At 38.0% G+C, this 26,746-nt stretch overlaps 1 protein-coding gene across 1 annotated transcript in view; it reads left to right on the top strand.

Moving 5' to 3' along the window:
• The window catches only part of SKAP2 (src kinase associated phosphoprotein 2), a 166,740-nt gene that overhangs the window by 133,219 nt on the left and 6,775 nt on the right, over positions 1 to 26,746 (top strand). Inside the window, exons 10-11 of the mRNA XM_020880722.2 lie at positions 10,453 to 10,530; positions 16,113 to 16,225. Coding sequence (XP_020736381.2) covers positions 10,453 to 10,530; positions 16,113 to 16,225 — 191 coding nt within the window. The remainder of the gene's footprint in view (positions 1 to 10,452; positions 10,531 to 16,112; positions 16,226 to 26,746) is intronic.

The following is a 26,746-nucleotide window of genomic DNA, read 5'->3' as shown; positions in this document are numbered from 1 at the left end:
CTGTTGTTATATGTTGTTTAGTTTAAGTACAATCAGTGTGTGAAGAAAATCCAGCCTCATACAGATATATACTAGTGGGAAAAGGAAGTATTTTAATAGTCCTTGCAGGTAATTGTAGAGATTCTTTTTTGTTACTATACCCAAACTTGACAGATGGTAAAGATTAGTTGTAATGCAGAATCCAAAACTGTATCAATGAACTTTTCATACAGTGTTCCAGCAAAATTCAGAGGACTGTCTTGTACTTTGAGTGGATCTTTTACCCATGTGTGCTTTTGTAACATCATGCATTGATCAGCTAGAAAATACTGCTTTATTACATTATGCAGAACTTTCAAATATTGACACAATTATGGTACAATTAAAACACCACATTCATTAATATCACCACTGACCTCATTAGAAAAGTTTCCTTAAATACTGAGGAGTGGTCAAACTATATCCCAAGATAGAAGTTTCTAAAATTCTAATTTTTGCTTGAAAGCTCAAGCTTTATCATCGGCAATAAATGTCAGTTGTTTTTATTAAAATAGCAAACTCACTTATTTCAGTTTTGGGAAAATGTCTGCCAGATTCTGAAGCCTGAGTAACCATAGTTTGTCAGTCGTTCGTTCTTTCAAGTAAAAATTGTGTTAAAAACAGCTAGTTGCATTTACCACTCAAACTCTTCCATCCGGAGATGCAGCAGCCGTGTTTCATGCAGTCTTCTGATTTTGTCTCCCAGAATATTAAACAGACGTGTACTCAAGGTTGACATTAAATGAAAATAATAATTGATCATCAAGGACATTCTTAGGTGAAACTGGCTTTTTTGTTTGTTTTTAATGCTAGTGCAGGGCAGTGAAGAATACAGTGACAGCTTGGTGCCACTGTGTTGATTTATGCTGAGGTGTCAGCAGTTTACCACCCATCATTGCTCTGCAGCATCAGTGCAAATGTTAACACAATAAAAAAAAGCAAATATCTTAATTTTATTATGAAAATAGTTTTGACCTCATAGATCCTCTATGCCCTGAAAGGGTCTTGAAAACCACTGCTGGTATAAGGGATTATAGAACCAATAAGTCAACTGGGTGATGGTTCCTGTTACAGGCCTGTGATTTTTCTTTCTTGTATTCTTGAAAATGAGGTTAAGGTGCACCACACTTGAAGAGGAGGAGTGTATTTGCATAAGCAGGCGGTGGAAACAGAGCCAGGCCTGTAACAAATGAGCTCTGCATTCGTAGATCTGCCTTTCTCCTGAGGCTATGGGAAACCGTTGCTAATAAAACAGTCATGTTACAATTGAGTGATCTTAACACCAGCTTACGTATATTAGATAGTATTTTTTACAGAATAAAATTTAAAACCAAAATCTAAGTTGAGATAAAAAATTTTAATTCCTAAAAACGGGATGGTTTCAAAACAGTTTATAATGAATATATATACATTTGGAATATTCTTATTAAAAATGAGAATAAAGAAAAAGCAGAAACTGAATAAAGGTTGTCTGAAAGGAGATGCTAATAGTATTTATGGATAGGTCTTCGATGACTTAAAATTTTTTTTCTCTTTTGCTTATGTCTACTTTCTGGCTTCTAGCCATGAACAAATAGTGCTTTAGTAGCAAGAATAATAAGAAAAAAATCTAATCTAAAGTAAAAGAAGAACTTACATGTCACAAACTTTATTGTACCAGAAATCCATAGCCAGGTAGAGGTTACTACAACTGAGAAATAATTTAATTTGGACCTTTTGGGGATTAAAATAATTTTATTGTTGCAGAATTTATTATATACTTTAATTAAAAAGCTAAGGATTTGAACTTTGTGAAATAGAAGAATATCACTGACTATAGTAAAAGGCAGAGTCACATAATTTCGCATGTCTGGTACGCTTTAGGAGCGCCATCATTTTCTGACTCACAGTCACTTCTGACTGATGGAATCTGGCCTAGTAAAGCTTAATTTTTAACCTACTTGCTTTCTTTGCCTGCTGTAGTTGCCTGTAGATGATCAAGTCTCTCTATACTGCTTCTGCCCCTGAGTAGAGAAGTACGCCGAGAGCAGCAGAAATGTCTGCAGTGCATGTTGCAGAGAAGGCGGTGCAGGAAGAGAAGAGCGGGGAGGGAGTGCCATGACCGTGGTCCACTCGTTCAACACCCCAGTTCATTCCCCTTTAATGAAAGAAGGAAAGTGAACTAGATGGTAGCTAAGGTACCTTTCCTTTCTAAGAGTTCCCCCAATTCTGTGAAAAGAGATCCTTGCCTGAATTTGAGGTTTTCCCCCCAACATCCCAACCATGATGTTAACAAGTTTAATGTCTGTGAAAAAAATCATTATTTTTGCATTTTCAGGTTTGTGTATAAATTGTGAATTTCAATATTATAGTAAGGAAATTCCCTGTACTCTAATGGTATTTCTTTTTGCTTTTGAATAACCTTTGATATCAATAACTTTTGATAACCTTTTCATATTAAATCATGAGAATAGAATGTCAGAGTTGAAAATTAGGTGGTATGATTAGACAACCATTGCTTATTTTATTGTCTTTTATATCGTATTAACCCTATATGATATTAACCATATTAACCATAAGCATAATTAATCATATTCCTAAGTTAATAAGTGGATGCAAAACACCTACCTCCTCAGGTAATGAACTTGATACTGCATGCTGACTGTGCATTTTTTTCCCCTGAGAAATTCGATTATCCCGTTGTCCTCCCCAAATCTTGTCAGGGTGCTATAGGATAGACCTTATTCTTTCTACTTTACAGAGAAGACATTGAGAATTAAGAAACAGTGTCAAGGTTGCATAAATAACTAGACATTTAAGCATAGGACCTAGTTTGCCTAATATCTAGGGTAGTAAACATGATTCTATGCCATTTCAAGCATCTTTATCTTTCTGTCCATTTAACTGACTGATACTACTAAAAGGCACTTGCTTATGTCTTTATCAAAGTATATCTTTTATTGCTATAAACTAGATGTCAGACTGTTAAATAGATAGAAGAATCCTTTAGAAGTACCATATTTTAAGCTCTCAGTAGTCCAGGATCTATAGGCCCTTAAGGAACTTGCTTTTCTGCATTGTCATAATTTTTAATTCCCTCACTGATATCCCTTTGGGTTTCTTCTTCTACTTCTCTGGCCCTTCCACCAACTTCAGAACTTGGCTCAAGTCTTGAGAGAGAAGAGGGGGTAAGGGGCCATTTGTATAAATCCTTCCTGCATTTTCATCTTACTGCCAGGACTAGACTCCAGTTCCCCATCCCATCTGCTCCATCTCCTCCTACTCTGGGGCATCTTGCTTGCAACTCCCTGGAACCTGAGCCACTGATGAAATGTGAAGGGTAGTCTGTTGCTCTGAAATGTAGGTGAACCTCTTTCAGATCTATGTAGAAAGGCTTATCTTTACCATCTACATTTAACCATGTTTTTCTTACTGAAATAAATTGAAAAAGAAAAGCTGACTGCCCTCAGAAATAAATCCATTTTCATTTGTGAGTTGCCTTCAGTTCAGTTCAGTTCAGTCACTCAGTCATGTGTAACTCTGGGACCCCATGGACAGCAGCATGCCAGGCTTCCCTGTCCATCACCAACTCTCAGAGCTTGCTCAAACTCATGTCCATCGAATCGGTGATACCATCCAACTCCTCATCCTCTGTCATCCTCTTCTCCTCCTGCCTTCAATCTTACCCAGCATCAGGGTCTTTTCTAATGGACCAGTTCTTCGCATCAGGTGGCCAAAGTGTTGGAGTTTCAGCTTCAGCAACAGTCCTTCCAATGAATATTGAGGATTGATTTCCTTTAGGATTGACTGGTTTGATCTTGCAGTGCAAGTGACTCTCAAGAGTCTTCTTCAACACCACAGTTCAAAAGCATCAATTCTTTGGCACAGCTTTCTTTACAGTCCAAATCTCACATCTATACATGACACTAGAAAAACCAAAGCTTTGCCTAGATGGACCTTTGTTGGCAAAATAATGTCTCTGTGTTTTAATACGCTGTCTAGGTTTGTCATAACTTGTCTTCCAAGGAGCACGTGTCTTTTAATTTCATGGCTGCAGTCACCATCTGCAGTGATTTTGGAGCCCAAAATAATAAAGTCTGTCATTGTTTTCATTGTTCCCCCATCTATTTGCCATGAAGTGATGGGACCAGATGCCACGATCTTAGTTTTCTGAATGTTGAGTTTTAAGCCAACTTTTTCACTCTCCTCTTTCACTTTCATCAAGAGGCTCTTTAAGTCTTCGCTTTCTGCCATAAGGATGGTGTCACCTGCATATCTGAGGTTATTGATATTTCTCCCTGCAATCTTGATTCCAGCTTGTGCTTCATCCAGCCCATCATTTTGCATGATGTATTCTGCATATAAGTTAAATAAGCACAAGGGGCTTCGCTTGTGGCTCAGCTGGTAAAGAATCCTCCTGCAATGGGGGAGACCTGGGTTTGATCCCTGGGTTGGGAAGATCCTCTGGAGAAGGAAAAGACTACCCACTCCAGCATTCTAAATATGTGAGTTGCCTTAGAGACCTTTACAAAGTATCAAATACTGTGTGCTGGCTTTAGGGGCAGTTGAGTGTGTAGAATGTTAAAGGTTAGAAAGAAGTGGGGAAGAGAATGGAAAAGATACATGTTTGGGGCATCCCAACTTGAAATTCGGTTTCTAAATCATCACTGAGAGAACTGCTTAACCTAAGATGCACCTCAAATACAGTGCTATGGTAGCAGAAAACCTACCCACTTTTGTGAAAATGTTTTCCAAGTCTACAAGCAGCCAATATTCTAATGAAATTTTAGCAAAAAAATATATCTATAAACTAAAAATTTTAATGAAAATCAAGGCAATGGTGCCATGGCTTAGAGCTGAGGCTTCAGTGGCAGATGTGGAAGTTTAAATCCCAACTCTTGTTCTAACTGGTTGTGTGAACCTGGACAAGTTAATTAAGCTCTGTACTTGTCACTTTTGCGTACATAAAGAGGATGAAAGTTCCTATTGTTGCCTCATAGAATTGTTAGGAGGATTTAGTTACATAATGAATATAAATGTATATAATGTTCTCTGGTGGCTCAGACAGTGAAGAATCTGCCTGCAGTGCCGGCGACCCGGGTTTGATCCCTGGGTCGGGAACATTCCCTGGAGAAGGGAGTGGCAGCCCATTCCAGTATTCTGGCCTGGGAGCTCCCATGGACAGAGGAGCTTGCAGGCTACTGTCCCTGGGGTTGCAAAGTCAGACAGGACTGAGAGACTAACTCAGAGGATAAGTGGACTCACCCCCTTCTTCCTGGAAAACATTATAGTATCAATCTTTAGCCCTGCTGTGAACATCACACACCCTGTTTTGGTGCTGACAAATTGTCTTTAGCCTTTTTCAAGCATTGTCAGATAAACATGTCATTGGCTTATCACTTTTCTTTTTTGGTTATTTAACCTTAAAAAAGAACATTAGCAAGCCAGAAATAGCCCATTTTGTAAAAACTGCATAGCTAGACAGATCTTTGATCCTTATTAGGGTAATAATCCATCTGTTATGGAACTGGATCAATTTGTAAATTAAATTGATTAATCTAGCAGGGGAAAAAAAGGGTCTTGACTTTTCCCACAGTAAGCATTTCCTCAAATGGTAGTCATCCTGAAAAAAAGATTTGGGAAGACTCAGTTTTCTGCTATTCCTTCTCTTTTTGCTCAACTCAGAAAAAAGACTAAATATCTATAAAAAAAAAAAAAGAGTGAGAGGAGAGTTCAAGCTTTTAGATTCACTAGGGTCTGGTTGTTCCTGGAGGTCTCATATTTTTGACAGGGTTTAATGTTAAAACCTTTGAGTGACTTATCAGAACATTTTTACATGTGATCTTAGCCAAAAGGCTGAGAAGCAATATCAGAATATTTTTAAGACTCATTGGTTAGTTTAGTAAATATATAACTATGCTTGAGTTATCTTCTGCAATTAGTTCACTTTATTATTATTTTCATCCTGTCTGATAAAAAAAAATAATCTCCCAATGATTCTTCTAACAATGTGTGGTTGGAATAATAACTTCACATGCTGAAGAGTTTTGTGCTGCAGCTGAGAGGCATGTAAATACAAGCTGCTTATTTGCAAGAAGCTTCCAGATTTGCAATATGATTGCTATGGAAACCACTTAATGAAAACCTTATAACCATCTGTGTGGTTTGATGGATTTTAGTGCATAGCTGAGCTGTTTTTGTTTACTGTTATTAAAATGTTGAATGGAATATATTAACCCACAAACATTGACTATTTGAGATATTAATTAGTATTGTATAATGACATTGTGCCTCAACCCCCAAATAAAATATGTTTAACAATAAACCTCAATAAAACATGTATATATCTAATATATTGTAAAGTTGATTATAACCTAGAATTTGGTCACTTGTCCATATATATTTTTTGGATTATGTGGAGAGTTTTGCTCTGTTAGTAAATGATTATAGTAATAAGATTTATTTTCATGATTTTGGAACCCATTTTTTTTTCTTGATATTTATTGAACATCTCCCTTGTACCAGATTCTATTCAAGATTCAGTCTGAGTTGCTTTTTTGTAAGGCTAGAAAAGAACACATACTCCCCAAATTTGATTTTGTTGTCTTTTATATGGAAACTGTACTGTTAGCCCAAGATAAAATGAGTTGCTTGACTGTTGTTAAGAAAAATTGACATATGAAACACAGAAGGCTCTGCCCTGAAGATATCAGCACTAGGTTTGAAAAGGAGAAAGGAAATGTTTTTAATGCGGATCCTATCCTCTAAAATACTTCTTATTAAACATCTCACATGGATTTCAATTTGGATACTTCACAGAAAATATTGATAGTTAAGTAAATATTTTGAATATCATTCTGATAATTTAAGAGTATATTGTACACATTATAGACACATTTTAATAAAATAAGAACAGTTCTTAGGAGTAAATTCTAAATTCATTGACAACTTTGCCAAGAGCAGAGATTTTCCCGCTAAATTATTGTAATTAGTTTTTATAATATCTTGACCTTGACTTTGGGTGGTGAGTCTAAATCCCATAGTGTCTTCTTAAGAGCCAGGAATAGTGCTTTCTATATTGATGTGGTTATAGCTTTTGACTTCAGGATAAGCACCCTTAACTGTTTTTCAATTTACTTCTTACTATTGAATTTGTGTGGAGAAGGCAATGGCACCCCACTCCAGTACTCTTGCCTGGAAAATCCCGTGGACGGAGGAGCCTGGTGGGCTGCAGTCCATGGGGTCGCTAGGAGTCGGACACAACTGAGCGACTTCACTGTCACTTTTCACTTTCACGCATTGGAGAAGGAAATGGCAACCCACTCCAGTGTTCTTGCCTGGAGAATCCCAGGGACGGGGGAGCCTGGTGGGCTGCCGTCTATGGGCTCCCACAGAGTCGGACACGACTGAAGCGATTTAGCAGAAACAGCAGCAGCATTGAATTTGTGACCAAATTGGAAGAGAGAGAATACTGGGGAGAGAAAGTGTGAAAAGTACAGAAAGCCTTCTCCTTCACCTTAAAAACATGAATGGTTTGTAAAATGAGATGCTTGGGCTAAATGACTGTAAATGTCCCTAAAACCTTTAAATTTTATATTAAAACACCCTATTAACCCATTTATGTTAGCTAGTCCTTGAGGTTTAGCATAAATGAGGCAATTGTTGAAAAGAGACAGGATTTAGTATTAGAGTTTTTGTTATGTCTTCTGTGTACTCATTACTATTTGACTGACTATATTAAATTGACAATTTTAGGTTTAAGTTAATCCATATAATGTGCCAATGATTTCCAGCTGTTCCTTATTGGACCTTTCATTCTTTAGTTGGAATTGAGTTACAAAAATTTGAAACAGTTATAATTGTAAACTCTCAAGCTTGATTTAAATGCTGGTTTTTATTTATCACCACTTTAAAATCTGCATGAGATGTCTCAATTCACATATGCATTGTTGATCTCTTTACCAAACTTTCCAGTCTCCCCTGGGCTGCCCCGCCCCTATGTTAAATCTCTAGTGCCAGAAACACAACTCATTGTGGTTTCCCCCCTCCCCGCCACCCACTCCCTGCCACCCAGCACACCAGTTTATCTTGGCTCTACTTTTTTTTTTTTTTTTTTAAGGTAAACCATCCAAGCAGTTTTTATTCATTAATATTCATAAATACACACAGCAGCTTCATTAGAGATTTCCATTTTCCTCTTCAGTTTGAATGTGGAGTATTACGAGAGCCTTCTGCATGTCAGGGTGCAGGAAGCAGAGATCACCCCTGCACTGCTACCTACATTTACCTGCTAGAAGTAAAAATTAGTTAAGTGGAAATGATTATCATATATATTTTTCTCTCTTCCTTTTTGAATGTACACAATGTAACAAGAGTGACAGACCTGAAATTACAATCACCAAACAAACCCAAGATAGTTGTTGTCCACTTTCATTGGCAAATACAGCACAGAGGACATTGTCTGCGAATTGGGATGTCATCAAAGAGGAGGTGGTGGAGGTTCATTTCCTTTATTACTCTCTTTTAAATTTAGGTTTTCTAAAGCAACATCTAAAGGCATAATATCTACACAGCCCATAGCACCAAAATCTGCCATTTCCCCCCGTTCATCCTCGTCTGAGGACGAGCTCTCTTCGCGCACTAAAGTGGACAGAAGGAGCTCTTGGACAAAGAGGCTGCGGTCTGCGCGGCTCAGGACTAACTTCCCCTTTAGCCAGACTGGGACTGGTCTCTCTCCACGCCCCTTCTCTCGGTTGACTGGGACAATGAGATCAGATGGACATTGCCCAAGCAATTTCAGTCCTGCCCTTTCTCACTTCAGAAATTTGGGGGTGGTGGGGGATGGTGGTGGGGGAGTGGTGGGGGGGTTCTTATTGCTCACCAAACATGGAAATGTCTGAAGTCCGTAGCTGAATGTTCACGACTTTTCAACAGTTTGCCCAAACGACTACCATTATTTCCTATCCTGTTCTTCCTCTGCCAGCACCACATTCTTTATCCAAAATGAATATGCCTGTGCCTTGTCCTTTTGTCCATGCCTCTCCTCCTGTCTGGTAGACCCTCTCTCTTACAAGTAGTTAATGCTCAATGAAGATTTATTTGCCAAATTATTTAATAGTGATAATGACTATATTTGTATTTTTTGCATATTTTTCTTTAAAATTGTGATTTTTCTTGAAATTGTGATTCTTTTTGAATCCAGCTTTTTCCTTGACATGCCATTTTGTTCCTATGTCCTGCCTTAAATATTTCTAAATTTCATATAAATCTTTCAGTGAAGGAAGTGGTCATGTAATAAATATTCCTTTGTGAGTTAAAGAATTGAATAGTCTATTGACTTTGTTTAAAACTCTTCTCATTTAATTTTCAGAGAAGGCAATGGCAACCCACTACAGTACTCTTACCTGGAAAATCCCATGGATGGAGGAGCCTGGTGGGCTGCAATCCATGGGGTCACCAAGAGTCAGACATGACTGAGCGACTTCACTGTCATCTTTCACTTTCATGCATTGGAGAAGGAAATGGCAACCCACTCCACTGTTCTTGCCTGGAGAATCCCAGGGACGGGGGAGCCTGGTGGGCTGCCGTCTATGGGGTTGCACAGAGTCGGACACGACTGAAGCGACTTAGCAGCACCAGCAGCAGTATTTAATCTTATATCATTTTCTTTCTCCTATAACTTGAAGAAGGAGCGTGGTGGGGGAGTGTAGAAATAATATAAGGATATATATGAACATATCAGGATAAAGAGTAGGGACTTTGGAATAACAAATCTAAATTTGAATAACAAACATTGGAAGTTTCTTTACCTTTTTGAGCCTCAACTTATATCTCTGTAAAATAAGGATTTAAAATGGTTTATCTATAAAATCTTGACATCTGTTATAGTGCATGACACATAGTAGGTCCTGAGTATAATTTGGGGGGAATTACCTTGAATGGTGAGGATCATTCTAGTATCTCTCTGTAAGTATCTGAAATATGAAGTATCTGATACTCAATAAATGACTTACAGGTTAACTGTTTTATATCACACATTTTCTCTGTTCTGTTGATGTTTTAGGGACAGTGATTTTATTATGTGTGGCATTCGTGCCACAGTACAATGGGGTCAATCCATATAATGCTGGGTATCATTTTACTGGATTTTTAGGGCTTTTCTGGATTTAAGATGGTTCCAGATGAATTTCTGTGAGCATTTAAAACAAAATATGTGAAACGTTAGTATATACCTTAAATTTTATCAGGTCAACTGGTCAGGTTGCTGTTTGGATATAGCTATAGATTCATTTGTCCAACTTTAGGTTATTGAAAAAGGAATGTGGATGTTGAGTGGTTTCATTCTTTGAAAAGGATTATTTATGTGTTATAAACTTTTAGTTTTGCTCTTAAGATGGGGTGAGTACTGTGTCGTTTGTACTGGACTTCAGCGTTCCATCTGTTGTTTATTTACAGAAGAGGAGGAGGACGGAGCTCTGATGAAAGTGGAGGAACAAAGGAAGATGAGTCAGGACAGTGTTCACCACACCACAGGTAATGAATTGGTGGGAAAAGCTTATTTTGGTCTTGTTCACTTTCCTTTTCATCACTTTCTCCCTACTCTAAAGATGTGTCCTCAGCTCCCTGAGGTTGGGTCCTTGGGTCTGGATCTCTTATAACTGATAAGCTGCTTAGACCCATTTAGGATGCATGAAAACCACTTGAGAAGGATTTATAAAGTAAGCCAATTTATACAAGGTATTCCTTCCTGAATTACTTTGTAATGACTCAATTAGCTTTCATTTCTGCACAAAGGAGATTTAGTTGCATAAATTAGCTTATCATCATTGAGGAAGTGTCACTGCTAAAGGACAGTTTATAGATACAACATGCAGTTGCTGTCAAACCTATAAGAATGTAATATAGACATCTGTGTATACTTTGTGCTTGAGCAGAACAGACTTCTGCCATTCAGAGACTAACAGGGGACAACAAGTTGCCCAGGGGACTAGCAATGTAGACATCTCTGAAAAGGTCAACTTGACACAGGCTCTGACAATCGACCCACAGCTCTGTCTTCTTTGATAAAAATCAGATAAACTTAAGACCGCTAATTGATCTGCAGCCTGTTTAAATGTTGGCCATGCATATCTTCATTGCATATGATTAACACAGAAAGCAAATGAATTGGGTAAGAAATGCCAGAGTCCAGTGACAGCAGCTTAAAAATGGGAAAAGGACACTGGTGGCCTAGAAGGCTAGGAAGGATATTCCGCTTATCCATTTCCACTTGGCACGTGGCCCCAAGTGCTAATTATGACTGAGACTGGAAAAATAGCTATATATGCTCTGTACAGAATCACATGATACAAGCAACTTTTCTTGCTGGTTGTTATTTCCAAATAGCAGGAGATAAACCGTATCTGTAGTGCAGGCATGAGGTTAGTTTTGATAAATCAGCAATTATTTTACACGGAAAGAAGAGAAGGACTGCCTTCTTATCAGGACTTTACACCTCTTCATAGCCACATGTCAGCTGGGGCAAGGTCTGCCATATCATCCCATGTCCTGCAAAGAGCTATAGATGGGGGTCGCCTCCCCTTGCTGATATGGCCATACATCACTCTTTCAAGCTGTCAGGGGCAGGGTGGACAAGAAGTGTGTGTTCAGGAAGTAGCTTTCCAGAGTCCTTCCTACTGTGACATGTGGAAAGGAAACAGAGGCCTGACTTCCGGACCTGGACAGGAAGGCAGGAACAGGTTGGTGCATGAGGTTTGGGCGTGCTTTTTTCAGAAAGGAAGTGAGGACGAAGTCATTAGATGTGAGTCCTCTGTTCCTGCAAAATGCAGCTATAAACACCATGTCTGAGCAAAACCTTGAGGACCACATTCAATGGCAGTGGAAGTACATATGTTTTGTTATCATGAAGCTTCTGCTAAAAGCATGTCATTTTCTTTTTTTTAATTTCAGTGCTGGTGTGGAAACTGGACACATACAGATATTTTCCCCATAAATATAAGTGTTTTGGTTTAAAGCAATTGTATTTTTCAAAAATCCTTTTCAAGTAACTCTCTCCCAAATTTTTGCCTTTGAGGGAAGGAAAAACAAATGTTTTTCCTCAAAGGAATGCAATAAGGAGATCTAGCTTTTCATGCAATAGCTATAAAGCACTGCAATAATTCTTATCTTTAGTGACACGAAATCCTTTTCAAGCAACAGTTTTAATGCTTTTGCATAGCAGTGACCTTTGCTCTCCCCAGGCTGTCAAAGATGTAACACTAGAAGTTTGTTCGCCGTGCAGGGCAGTGAGTTGACAAGGGTGTTACTATCTTGCTGAGCATCGCATGATGTGAACTTCTAACCTTACTCAAGAATGTTACATATTTTTCACATTGACTGATTTTAGTAAAAAAAAAAAAATTCAGACTAATGTGAAATATGTAAGCAAAAACAGAATTAATCTTATATTTCTTACAAGTTCTTTCATGCTTAAGCTTGCATATATTTTTATATATATGAAAAAATACTCCATGTGATTTTTTGAACTTTGTATAGTATGCTTATTTTTCTAAAATAGTTTTTAAACCTTTAACACTACTCAAGAAGACATTCTTCATTATCTATCATTGTGTGTTTCATCTATTGTCATCATGTTTTAAAAATCCTTTCATTTTTGCAAAACTAAATATCTCCAATATTTAGCTTATACTTTCGTAACAGTTCTGTTTTTATTACCCAGTGTTCTGTTTTTGCTAGTTTAACTTACAGGTGCAAGTATATTGTTTAAATCTTTCACAAACTGGCTAGTTTACAACGTTATTTTCTTTCTTTACCTTCTTCTTTTAACCATATATGCCTCTCAGGACAAGAAACATAAGGAGATGATTATTTTTGGTAATTTTGAAGATGTTGATCATGACATGGATAGAATCGGAAAACTAATTTACAATATAAAAATTAATGTATGCAGTAAAAACAACTAAACAGATTTAAATTGTATTCAGAAAGTAAGCTTATTGATGGTGGTTAATGACATTGTACTCCATTCCATTTTTTGTTGTTGTTTGCAAAAAACACATCTCACACGGGTTATTTTTTCAGTGTACAAGTGGTGTTAACCTTTGTGAACCCACAGTGCTTCCAAGGATATCGATGTGCAATTTTTTGTGTATGTTTAGCCACACTTAAAATTTAGAATAGTAGGCAGAAACCAACACAATGTTGTAAAGCAATTATCCTCCAATTAAAAATTAAAAAATTATAAAGAGAAAAAAATGCACTGAAGAGGAAATGAATAAAAATCTAGTACAGAAAAAAAATTAGAAAAGTAAACCAGAGGAGCTTGCTGCTCTCTAAGGAGCAAGATAGTTCTTAATTTTTATGTCTAGAATTCATACTAAGAATTTTGACATTGCTTTCGTAAAGAGACTAAGGCTAATTAACATACACTGCCAGGTTATCTCCCCAGTTGTGATTCTTCTACATCATAACTAATATTGCATGCTGAAATAGAAAGAATAGTCAGTTGTGTGTACATGTAGCATGTGACGTAAACAACTTATTATTCTTTAACAGAGCTCACATATGAGAAACAGAAATGAGATTGGTCTTTGGATAACATCATCAAGATTACAGAAAGCAGAGTAGAAAATGCCTCTTGTTCCCAGGATTGCCAGATCGCTGGCTCTGTTGCCTCTTTACAGCAGTGAGATTTAATGAAATGCCTGTGATGCACATCTCGGGAGCAATGCATCTTGCACACGGTGGGGGTCTCTCTCCTCCTCCTGCGCTCCTGTAACTCCCATTAGTGTTAATGGGGGTTTCACCAAGTGCATCGAGGGGAAGAAAGACCCCAAAGTGATAAGGATTATGTGTTAGAAATCACCATATACTTTTTTTTTCCTCCTTCTCCCCACCACCCCACCTTTTGAAAATCTACTGAATGAAAAATTGTTCTGAGAGAATTTGAAAAAGGAAAGATTAGGCAGCAGGCTGAACAGCTGAAGAACCCACTGGGATGCTCCAGCTAAGCCAAAACTTCTCTTGTTTTTAGCCCACTTTCTTTCTTCAAACTTTTGGGGTCGAGCCTGAGGCTGAGCAGCGTGGGGAACACACAGGAGCCTCCACGGGGCAACCAGCTATTTAGTCCTTTTACCTCCTGGCCAGTGGCTGTCGGGGAGGGCTTCGCCTGTGAAATGATGTCATCCTGTCTTTGCTCTAATTCCTTGACTTTTAAACTGACACTGACGGACGGCACGGGGCGCAACATTTGACCCAGTTAGCAGTTGATTTAATCTGACTAGAATGTTTCAACTTCTAAATCCCTATTTGTCTAAATAAGTGGTTTTTAAAGGAAATCAGTCACTTTATTATTAAGTAATTTTTTTCTAAAAAACATTTTGACAATGTTTGGAGTGATCTGTCCAGCCAGAGTGCCCTCTAGTGTCCATTCATAGAATTTCCTTAATATATGCTTTGAGGGGAGAAATGCAATAAGGGTGGCCACAGCATTGTTAGTTCTCGGTTGGATTCCCGGGCATGTGTACGCCCTGCTGGCTTCAGTGATGAGTGCCCACATGCAAGAGCAAAGTCAGTAAGGTGTCTGTCTCTCTGTCTCCCTTCTTCCTTCTCTCCCCCCTTTCCTTTTCTCCTTTTTTTAATCCTTAGAAAACAAGGGGGAAAATTTAATAAGAGGATTTTTTCTGGTTGTGTATTCTGGTCCTTATTTATATTATAAATATAATGAAAAAGTAGTGTCTTACTTCCTAAATAGACTCCATATTATTCAGGTTTTCTTTGGGGCTTAAAAAAATGTTTCAGATACTAAAAAGAATTTTTTAAATTTCTAATAAACCTAAGACTTTGTGTAAATCACCAACTATGTGTAATAAGATGAATGCCTTCATGACACGCTAATGTGACCGACTGTGTTGGAATCGCCAAGGAGCCTGCTGTCTGAGAGTCACATAACAAAACTAAGATGACAACGCCGATCCACATGCATCTCCACAGTTATCCCCTCAGAATCCAAAGATGACATTCCAGTGATGGAAGTTGTCAGCACATGTATGTTCTGCCTGGTTAGTGAATACACGGACATCTTATTGATATTACTTGCATTCTTTTTGCGTTAACTCATCAAAACTCAATTATCATGAAATTAAAAACAGGAAACAGTTCTCAGTGTAACAAAAGCAGCCAGTGTATTTAACTCTGCGCTGTTTCAGGCAACCCACATTGTATAAGTGACAAAGCATTTATTACCCAGTTTATTGTGGTATTACAGAATGGAGAGCGCTAAATAATCAATCAGTTAATGGTCTGTATGGCAGTTTGAGCACATCACATCCATTGTGCTTATGCTGGGAGAAGGATGAGCTGATAACTCCAGTGTATGTCGCATGTTTATTCAGAGTCTAATGTCCTAAACTAGGGCTGACAGAAATCTTGAAAAATGCACCTTCAGCACTGGCAATTTCAAAGTTGCTAAAATAGTTTGGAAATAACTTTGAGAGGCTTTGGGTACAAAAGTCCTCAAAAAGCCGGAATTATCTGTTAGGTCACTTTCAGTTTATTCTCTTCCTTTAACTAGTTTTGCATTTTAAAAAACTTAAAAAAATTTTTTGTGTGTTGTCTTGTTTGTTTATATTTGTATCTTATCTCCTTTATTATTATTATTATTATGCCCTGTGCTTATTTCTGTAGTTTCAGTACAAGTTCTGTCCAGTGCTTATTTTACAGCCTGTTTATCATATCTCATGCATATTGTTCATTATGCAGGAAAGCTGACTTACCTTCAAAACATGTTGCAAGTGGGCTTAAGTTTGTTATAGAAAACAGGTGGGAAGTAACTTAGGTGCTGGTTTGAAGAAGCTTACCGCTGTTGCAAGTTTTAGGTAAGAACAAGAGAGGGAGAGAGGAAAAAAGAGACATTCAAAATCAGATCTTTTTGAAAAGGATTCTTAGATGAGAGCAAGAAGTAGGATTCTTTTGTGGATGTAATGAAGTGTTCTTTGAATGAGGACAGATTTTTTTTTTTTTAAGGCCGTTTTGGCCCTTTAATTACCATTGGTTCATTTAAAAATTCGGGCCCATTACAGGAAAACTAACTCTTGTTTTCTCTTTCTTCTTCCCAGGAGATAAAAGCACCGATTATGCTAATTTTTACCAGGGTTTGTGGGACTGCACAGGAGCTCTTTCTGACGAATTGTCATTTAAACGTGGTGATGTGATTTACATTCTTAGCAAGGTAAGCAGATACCCCAGTAAGACAACTGTAAAGGGTGACTACAAAGCTGGATTTTTATCTATTTGGATCGAGGACACTGGGGAAAAATGCCAACTGGAATTCTTCTAGATCCCTGTTAACAATTGGGAGTTCACCATAATTAATTATTTTGTCAAGTGAAATATAATCAAATTTTAAACACAATCAGATAACAGGATTCAACTTAACAGTGTGTTTACCTATCACTTCAGCCTTTGGCTCCCATCCACATACTGCCTTCTCCAGAAACAATATACTTATGTGAAAGTTAACATTGTAAGGTATTAGGTTATTTATTATGTTTTTCTTTCCTCTTCCTTTTTATTCTTCTGTGTGCTTATTCTGATTTTGTCTGCCATTCACTACTGGAAACACTGTGTTTATAGAACAAGTTTTTCATCTTTATGTAAATACATCGGGTGTTCCGACAATTTAAAAGCAATACTCTTCTATTCAGACAGGTGTAGGTAATTTTTTTAAGTTTAGCATAATTGTATTTGTAACCGTAATATCAAAGTGTATTGCTATGAACTCATCCTCATATATTAAAAAAAAATCATTGTTTCTGCCTCTTAAGACACTGGATTATTCAGAATCTTTCTGTCCTTAGATCTATCTAAAAGTCGAGTTTCTTAATTGATTACACTTCTAAAGACATGAATGGGTTCCTTTAGTTTTCCATATTTTAACTTTGCCTGCTATAATATGGGGATTAAAAATATCTCCCTCAGTCTGTTTCATGAGGCCACTTTAGAAACAAACAATATATAGAAACTATTTAAATATAGATAGAGAAATATTATATAAATTAGAAGTTTAGAAGTTTAGTGTTCTTTGTTGATTCAGTTCAGTTCAGTCGCTCAGTCATGTCTGACTCTGTGACCCCATGAACCGCAGCATGCCAGGCCTCCCTGTCCATCACCAACTCCCGGAGTTCACCCAAACTCATGTCCATTGAGTCAGTGATGCCATCCAACCATCTCATCCTCTGTCGTCCCCTTCTCCTCCTGCCCTCAATCTTTCCCAGCATCAGGGTCTTTTCAAATGAGTCAGCTCTTCGCATCAGGTGGCCAAAGTATTGGAGTTTCAGCTTCAACATCAGTCCTCATTAGAGAAATACTTTTAACCTTTTGGCAAGGTAGTATGACTTATTAGATACAGAGGATAATTTGGAAATAAGATCACTTATTGAATTTAAACACTAGTTGACTGGTGTGTAAAATCATACACAGAGAATCATAGAACATTTGAGTGAGAGACCTTTGGGCTCATCTGTCCATCCTTGGTTTCACCGATAAGTGAACTTGTATCAAGAAAGTACCAGAGCCAGTCCTTTAACCAGGCATCTTGACTCCCAGACCAGAGCTTTCTGCTCTTGTTTTTTGTCTTGTGCTTCAATCTTCCTACCTTTCCCCCTCTCTTCTCCCCCACTCCCCTTCTTTCCTTACTTGTATTTAGTTTGTAACCATCATAAAGTACCTAAAATATGCAAGGGCCCATTCTAGGCACCAGGAATCCAAAAGAAATGAGATATAAACACTTAGAGATTACTGGGTGGAAATATTAAGTAAATACAGACAGCTATGATCATGGCTAGCTCAGGTGCCCAAGTAAGAGCTGTTTCTTGTTTCTCACAGTTCTCTGCTCACTAGTGTAAGTTTTTTGTTTTTTTAGAAGGATGCTTTCAGTTCTTGGAAGCTATAAACAGCCATGTCACAACTGTTGGATTAAGCCTACTACAGAGCGTTCAATAGTCCTGTGTTAAAATGACAGCTTTTTGAGTCAGTTACTTAATATAGAAAGCAAACTGATTAGTTTCAGTTCTTGACAAGAAACTTTCTTGGAATCATTCCTCAAATTTACTTAGCTCACAGTTTTCTTTCACCAATTTAGCTGCGTAAAATTCAATTGTGTGTAAAATTGCATATAAAATTAAAAGGTTGATTAGCTTCCACTTGGAATTTCAGACTGTAGGGATAAATGGCATGCAGCCATTATATTTGTGTGGTAAAATATGAAACTTAAAAGCCCATGTGGGTTTGTTCTTGAAGCTTTCTTTAATGAATCAAGTTGTCTTTGTTGCTGAAAGCCTCGGAGTACCAGCCTCTGGGACAGGCTGTGAAGCAAGCAGTGCCCCCATAGGCTTGTCTTATTTCTGCCATTGCCTCAGAAAATCATTTTCTGTGAATGTGAAATTGAAAGTACACTATGGGTGTGTATCATATATTTAGGATTCTGGGGGAAGTCATTCCTTTTCTCCCAAGCCTGTTCTGGGGAGATGGTAATTTTAGGTAGTGCTTGTGGTAATGAGCCTGCCTGCCAATGCAGGAGACATAAGAGACGCAGTTTCCATCCCTGGGTTGGGAAGACTCCCCCGGAGGAGGACACAGCAACCCACTCCAGTATTCTTGCCTGGAGAATCCTGTGGACGGAGGAGCCTGGTCGCACAGAGTTGGACACGACGGAAGCGACTTAGCACACACACGCATGCACGTCGTAAAGCTAAGTTAGGTGGTTAAAGTCCAGCTCATAAGAATATTGTTGTCCAGTCGCTCAGTCGTGTCCAACTCTTTGTGACCCCATGGACTGCAGCACGCCAGGCTTCCCTGTCCTTCACTATCTCCTGGAGTTTGCTCAAACTCATGCATAGGGAGAATATTCTCCCATCTAAAATTTCTAAATGCTGTTATTTGGGCTGACCAAAAATACTTCCTTTATCAACCTTTCACATGATTTAAAGTTCCACTGTCAGCATTTCCTGAGATGCCTTCTAGAGGTGGGCATTTTTTCTGGAACGCATTTTGTCTTTTGAAAGAAGAGACAAGACTTTGTTAGCTAGCACATTGTCACCATTGGCTTGATGAGTAAATACCCATATTTACCCAGCTGTGGACCTAGTAGAATCAACCAGGTTGGTCTTAGTGAGGGTGAAAGAAAGGACACTTAGTTTTCTCTCAGTGGAATTTGAACACACTCAGGGCTATTAATGAGCATCTTAGCTATTTGTTGTCAGGTTGCCTTTGAGGTTCAGGATATATTTGTGAAGACTTTTACTTCCCCATTTGGCTTTGGGTGAGTTCAGATAGGAACCTCTGGTGATTCTCTAATTTTATATTTGCTTTGTCGTTCAGTTTTTATCAAAATTTTGGCAAATGTAGACCATAGTTTAATATAATAAATTTATTTAATACATGAATGATGACAACAGTTTGAGTGCTGAATATCATAAATTCAGATCTCAAGGTCCTTAGTAGAGAGAAAAAATTGCTCAAAAGGACTTGTTTCTAGATCAAGGTGGAGCTGATGCTATGTATTAGTAGTTTTTTTTTTTTTAAGTACAGTAGATAATACAAATCACTAGCATTATTATATACCTGGAAATTTGTTTAGTCTTTCTCAGTTATATTTAGATTTCATGGTGATGAAATGAAATTTTACCATTTAAATTTATTTTTTACACCATCTAGTGGCTCAGAATGAGTGGTGCAGGTTAATTGCAGCTAATGTGCACAAGCAAAATGATGTCATAAATCCAACTTTAAATCTAGCTATGGGTTATTACTTTCCTATCTCATGTCAATAAAGTATAAGCATTAATCATGAAAATTCTCTTCATCATTCTGAATTAAATGTAAAAATTGTATACTTAAGGAAGAATGCATTTTAAGGAGTCTAACAATATTTATAGAGACATAAAAAATGTGTACTTAGTTAAAAAAATTAGTTCCATGACTTGTCTAATAAAAAATACCATTTAAAAGATTTCAAAGAAATACAAGTTGCTTTCTATAATTAACTTATCTATAATTAACTGATCTATAGTTTGCAGTATATAATTATCATTGATTTGACTTACCTTCTGGAAGATTGTCAGTTCTGAAAACAGTCTTTTAAAAAAGGCACACAAGATAGTTTAAAAGATTCATTCTTTTCAATATAAATATTTAGACAAATCAAGAAATAAAATGGCATGTACTATAATTAAGAGTATTTTAATTTTGTAAATATAATGACAAAACAATTTAGCTACTTTGACAATCAGGCTTGCTTTATTAAAATTCTCCAATATAGTTTGATTTTAAAATTCAGCCTTTTCGGGTTTTTGTTTTTCCTAATACTACAAGGAAGCCTTGTTGGGGTGTCTGCTGTGGGTGATTTATTTATTTCAAGCCTCTTTTGAGAGTTATGCAAATCTTAGCTTTCTTTTTTCTTCTGGTAGAAATCAAATGTTACAATAAAGAAGGCAGAGAAAAAAAAAAAAAAATAAAGAAGGCAGAGAAGCAGATACTCTGCCCTTCCCCCTTCCCTTTTTAACATTTTCCAATTAGTAGCTGTCACGTGACCCCTGGCTGAGCCAGCCCTCCTTCAAAGTGTCTGGCATTTTCTTAGTTTTAACCTTTGAACCTCACTAATAATAAATTCAAATACTGCTTGCCTAAAAACACAAGACTGTATTGCTTACAATTCTTTTCATGTAACATCACTGCTGTTTTTTTAATGTGTTAAAACATTTTATATACTTCAGTAGTTCAGTGGAGATTTTGAAGTTTTTTTCCCTCCTCCCTAAAGTGAAAGATATTTATAGGGATGAATGAAAGTGAAGTAGGTAATTTTTATGAGATGGTTAGGTAGCATGACCAACTCAATGGACATGAACTTGAGCAAACTCTGGGAGATAGTGGGGGACAAGGGGCCTGGTGTGCTATAGTCCATGGGGTCGCAAAGAGTAGGACATGACTTAGCGACTGAACGACAGTGACAACTGCCTTGTTAGTGAAGTTATTCTGAAATACAAAACCTAGTTTCAAATTTATTAGATGGGGAAAATAATATTGGAGGTTGAAAATCTTTTTATTTTTTAATATTTTTATTAATCAGTTTGTTTAAAATTGTGCTAAATCCTTCTACTGGTTTGCATTTCAATTTTGTTATCACCTTAAATAGACATAATATTATAATTAATAGTTTTATCCTAAAACTGTATTTATATATAAAGTTTTATAATTTTGATAGCAGGATCCAGGTTATATAGCTGTAGGCATATTCCATGCTACATACCTCTTGGGTTATGTTATTCTACTTGCTGTTCTGGATTTACATTGCTGTTAGTTTATCTTTCAATCTGTACTCACCAGTAAATTGCTAACCACATTCCTATTCTTACTTTTAAGGCAATAAATTATTTTTGGAGACTTAATGACAGAAGAGCTATGCTTCAGCAGGAAAGAGGCATGCTGCTTTGTCTGCTATTAACAGAAAAATAAAGAGAGTTAAGAATCCTGGAATATTTTATCTTGTTTATGACAAATGTGACTTGGGCTTTTTGAGGCTTTTTTTTATTAAGTCAAAACAGAAAATGCAGGTTGTCAATGTTCACTAATATACAGTAAAAGGGCATTTTTTAGTGTGCATTGTTTAGAGTTTCAAGCATTGCCTCCCTTGATATCTATGACTTTTTCCAGTGATTGGTGAATTGTAACTGTCACTGATCTTTTGCTATGCATTGTGAAAATGTAAAGATTCTGTTACTAGGGCTATTTTGGCTTTAGATGTGCCAGAGAAATAAATAAAATGAAAGTCTCGCTGAGCCCTACTGGCCGAGGGAAATGCAGAGTTACTTTTTGGCTTTAGTTAGTTTTTTCCTTTGTGACTGTCTGACCTGGTGTGCCATAAATAGCAAACTCCTGCAGAAGAGTAACTAGGACATCTCAATATAGGATATACGTGGTGATATTGAGCTAGTTCCCCAAACGTTATCTGTCGAAGAGTAACTAGGACATCTCAATATAGGATATTCGTGGTGATATTGAGCTAGCTCCCCGAATGTTATCGTATGTTACAGTCTTTGGGGAAGGAGGAGGAGCATTTGTACTTGTTGCTGGTTGTTTGGATCTGATGGCATTTAGTTTCTGTACTGTCCACCTGGGCATCTTGTGGACCGGGGCACGGCGCTGTCTCATGGGCAGGCCCAGCTCTCCCCAGTGATGGTCAGCAGGGTATGGAAACACACTACGTCAGAAGATGTTCTCATCCCACTCATGGGACTCCTCTTGTGACCCACTCGCAAAAACCATGCCCCAGTACTTCCTGATGTTCTCTTATCCTTCATTCCAGGAAAATGTTGACAGATGAAAGGGGAAGGTGCCTACGGGAGGCAGGCCATCAGGCCCCAGTAGTGGTTTGAGGGGTAAAGGAGAAACCAGAGGGCCATGTCAGAGAGGCGGGGTACCCAGAGATGGCAGTGGAGGGCTGTTGTGCTTTAATGCTGCGTGGAGTAAGCAAAGGCTTTTCAGGAACAAAACAGAACAACAGTAAAGCTAAGTACCATGTTGTTAATTTAAAAAAAACTTAAATGGAAAAATCCATGATTTGTTATACACTTCTGCTGTCTGCACACAAAAAAATCAAGAGCCCACTCAGTGTAAGTATGGCACACTCTTATTCTTTAAGATATCTCCCACCGTACCCCTTTAAAGGTCAGATTCCCTTTGGAACAGCCCATAGTAATCAGGTTGCCTTATGTGTGCTGTGCTCAGTCATGTCTGACCCTTTTCGACCCCATGGACTGTAGCCCACCAGGCTCCTCTGTCCATGAGGATTCTCCAGGCAAGAATACTGCAGTGGGTTGCCATGCCCTCCTCCAAGGGGATCTTCCCAAACCAGGGATAGAACCCAGGTCTCCTGCATTGCAGGCGGATTCTTTACCGTCTGAGCCACCAGGGAAACCTAGGTTGCTTAGAGCGTGCTCCAAAATGCTATTTTTTATTGTCCTGGTATTTTGCTGTACCAGTTAGTGGGAAGGCAGAGGGAGGGGATTAAAAAATACTCGTTGCATACCTCTAGTACTCTGTTCTAGGCACTCAATATGTTTTCACTTCTCTGATTCCTATGATAACCCTTTGAAGGGTAAAGTATTATAATTTTGCAGATGAGAAAACTAATGCTCAGTAAGCTTATTATGTAGATCACCCGAGGATACCAGCTAGGGAGTACCTTCTCCTGGAATCAATGCAGATCTGACTCTGAAGGCTTTTCTCTTTCCATTTTGCTCCACCTAAGTGGGCTGTGACTGGGATTATTCCTTTCCCTCTCTCAATTCCTTGAGGTTGATACTGTGTCTTAAGTATTTTTGAATCCTAATATCTAACATCATGACAGATAGATGTTTAATACATGTTTATGAAAATATAGTTAAAAATAGGAAATAATCCTGAACTTCTTGAAAGAATTTAGAATCATAGAGATAGGGGAACCTTAGTGCTAACTTTATAGATCTTGAGGCTCCACATAATTGGAGGAAAATAAATAAAAGACGAATGGAAAAAAGACTGCCTCTGTGGAGATCTTAAAAGACAATGGAGTTTCTGCACTTGAACTTCCTGAGCTTCTTGGCAGTCAGACTGGAAAGGGGAGAGACAAGGAGCTAATGTTAATCGTAAAGGAGGAAGCTTGGCTTTTCCCAGCACTGGCTACTTTAAAAAAATGAGATGAATTTCTAGAATCTTCACTGATTATCTGACCACAACAACTTTATGTAATAAACATGACAGTGTCAGATATTACCCTCAACCAGAAAAATTTATAGTAAATATAATATAACAAGAGATTCCATAGAGGTAATTCTGTGAAGGGCTTCCCAGGTGACTCAGTGACAAAGAATCCGCCTGCTAGTGTAGGAGATGCGAGTTTGATTCCTAGCTCGGTAAGATTCCTTGGAGAAGGAAACAGCAACCCATTTCTATATTGTTGCCTGGGAAATCCCATGGACAGAGAAGCCTGGGGAGCTACAGTTCATGGGATTGCAAAAGAGTTGGACATGAGTTAGCAACCAAAAAAAATTCTGTGAGGGTCCAAGTATATAATGCTGCTGCTGCTAAGTCACTTCAGTCGTGTCCGACTCTGTGACCCCATAGATGGCAGCCCACCAGGCTCCCCCATCCCTGGGATTCTCCAGGCAAGAACACTGGAGTGGGTTGCCATTTCCTTCTCCAATGCACGAAGGTGAAAAGTGAAAGTGAAGTCGCTCAGTCGTGTCCGACTCTTCGAGACCCCATGGACTGCAGCCCACCAGCCTCCTCCGTCCATGGGATTTTCCAGGCAAGAGTACTGGAGTGGGGTGCCATTGCCTTCTCCAAAGTGTATAATAAATAGACATTAATTTATGTTAAGTATCTAACTGAATTATTGTGGAGTCTCAAAAGTGATATGTATGTGAAAACAATCTTCCCTTAAAGAACTTGGAGATTGCCTAAGGTCACATACCTGGTTAGTAACAAGCTGGAGACTCTATATTTTCTGAAAAAATAATTACAAAAAAAAGAAACTGAAAAAACAGCAGGCTTTCCATCAGATGTGCCAAACTGTTTCTGCCTTTTAGGCTTCTGTCTTAACCTCTTCAGTACTTACAGTAAATTCAACTGAAGCTATTTCTTCAAAGAACTAGAATTATGTGGTCTCAGTTCTGCAGGGGAATGGGTGTCTTTCTTTCTGCAAGTGAAATTTAGGCTCTTTAGACAAGATATCCTGTACAGCACATTGGAAAATGTGATAGGCAACAACCAGCCATAAGTAGAAACAACAAACTGTGAAGCTAAACATACTTCAGAACAAATATTTGTTTAGTCATCACTAAAATTCTTCAAGTATGTCCCGTGTACACAAAGAAATGATACTCCTATTGGAAATGACACGTCTTAAGAAAACATGTAGGACAGTCAACTGTTGTGTCATCCAAAACGAAGAGAAAGCATGTTTCATCATGCAGGAAATATTTATTGAACATCATTTACATGTCCTGGAGTGTGGGGCACACAGACGAAGTGTTAAACATTGCCATGATCTCAGTGAGTTCATACTTATTAGTTGAAGGGACAAAGCTAAAGTACATAAACTCCACTGAAGAATACACACTCAGCTTGAAATGGGGGATAGTTGATGAAATCTGGATAACCTGAGTCAGGCTTTAGTCACTAGATAGGTTTTGGATGAGGGAGGGGAGACATCGCCTGGGAAGGGAGCAACACGTACAGAGGCGGGACTGCCTACAGCGCGGAAGGTTGGGCCTCAGGACCAGAGCGATGGGAGGAGGATGTGGCTGCCTCCGCATCCACACCCTTTCATCCCACAGGGTAGGAAGAAAGCAAGCTGAGGGGTTTGTAGTTAATGCACTGGATGGGGCAGTGGTTAGTATACATTCTTGAGCAGCCAGGTAGGCTGACAAAAGCAATTTCTAGGAAGAATAGAGAAGCAGAGTGGTCGACACAGTAATCCAGGGTGAGGTGATGAAGGTCTGAACTAGAAGAGTTTACGGAGTCGTGTGTTGGTTGGTGTATGCACTGTGCACCCAGGCCGCCTGCTGAGCGCGATGTGCTCTTTCTTTGCCTAACGGTATCTACAAACCATCAGTCTGCATATCAGTTTTTACTTTATGGTATTGTAAATGTTGACTGGGTAGAAATTTGAATTAAATGTGTCTTAACTCTGGAACATAAACTAAAATTGATCACAGGAACTAAGTCCTTCTTATCACCTTTCTTGCTTGTCTTCTATCTCTCTTGCTTTAAAAATGGATTTGCTGTGCCTGGAGAAAAAAATAGGAATTCCTTGAATTAGAGTAACTCAGATTCACAGCTGCGTAGTAAATTATTAAGTAATGAGGTTGGTTTCCGTAAGTTGCTAAGAGACTTAGGGTGTTAAAGCAGGTTCATGAATGGTGATTTTCAAACATAATGGAGGAGCTTAGAGATTGTTAGTGTCCATTTCCTCATTTAAGGAATGAGGTTAGGAGACTAAGAGTCAAGCAATTAATGTGTAGATAATAATAGTAAAATGTCGAGGTTTTTAAGTTCCTGTTGTGCATTTTAAGAGAACTTTTGAAATGATGGATGTACAAGAAATGATTCTTATCAAGTTTCTAATCGGAAACAGTAAAAAGGAAGAGATTGAAGAGGTAGCCTTGAAGAAAAAATATTTTCATATTTTAAATAGTTACGTTTTCATGATACCACAGTGTTCACGAGCAATTTGAAAAATTGAAAGTATCACAGTGAATAGTTGGAAAACAATGGTAAAGTCCACTCACTCTGAAACTCAGTGTAGTTTATATTTTGTGAATAAAATTACCTTTATTTCTGCACAAGACTGGTATGCTTTTAAGCACAGATATATGTTTGGAGAAAGGAATATAGTCTTTTAACCTTTCTAACACCTGTTGCTTTCATATAGATTGGTAACTCCTTTCTGAAAGGGTGGTACATCACAAAATCTTATTAATGTTCCAAGTTTCTGTTAAAGGCAGCATTCTTTTACCATATGGTTTGTAGAAAGTGGATTAGCATGCTTGAGAAACGAGAATCATGGTGCTGAAAAGGATTTAAAGAAATGCTGTGGTCTTATTGGGCAGGGGGGTTCTTATTTAAGTGTAAAATAAAACACCAGCAGAGAGAGAAGATTTAGTTAATAATTAAACACAGCCATACCTTTGCTATTGTGTTGGATAAAGTC

The sequence above is a fragment of the Odocoileus virginianus genome, chromosome 1 (assembly GCF_023699985.2).
Source record: "Odocoileus virginianus isolate 20LAN1187 ecotype Illinois chromosome 1, Ovbor_1.2, whole genome shotgun sequence".
Classification (NCBI taxonomy): Eukaryota; Metazoa; Chordata; class Mammalia; order Artiodactyla; family Cervidae; genus Odocoileus; species Odocoileus virginianus.
The sequence above is the reverse complement of the archived record's forward strand: the minus strand, read 5'-3'. Positions and strand labels throughout refer to the sequence as shown.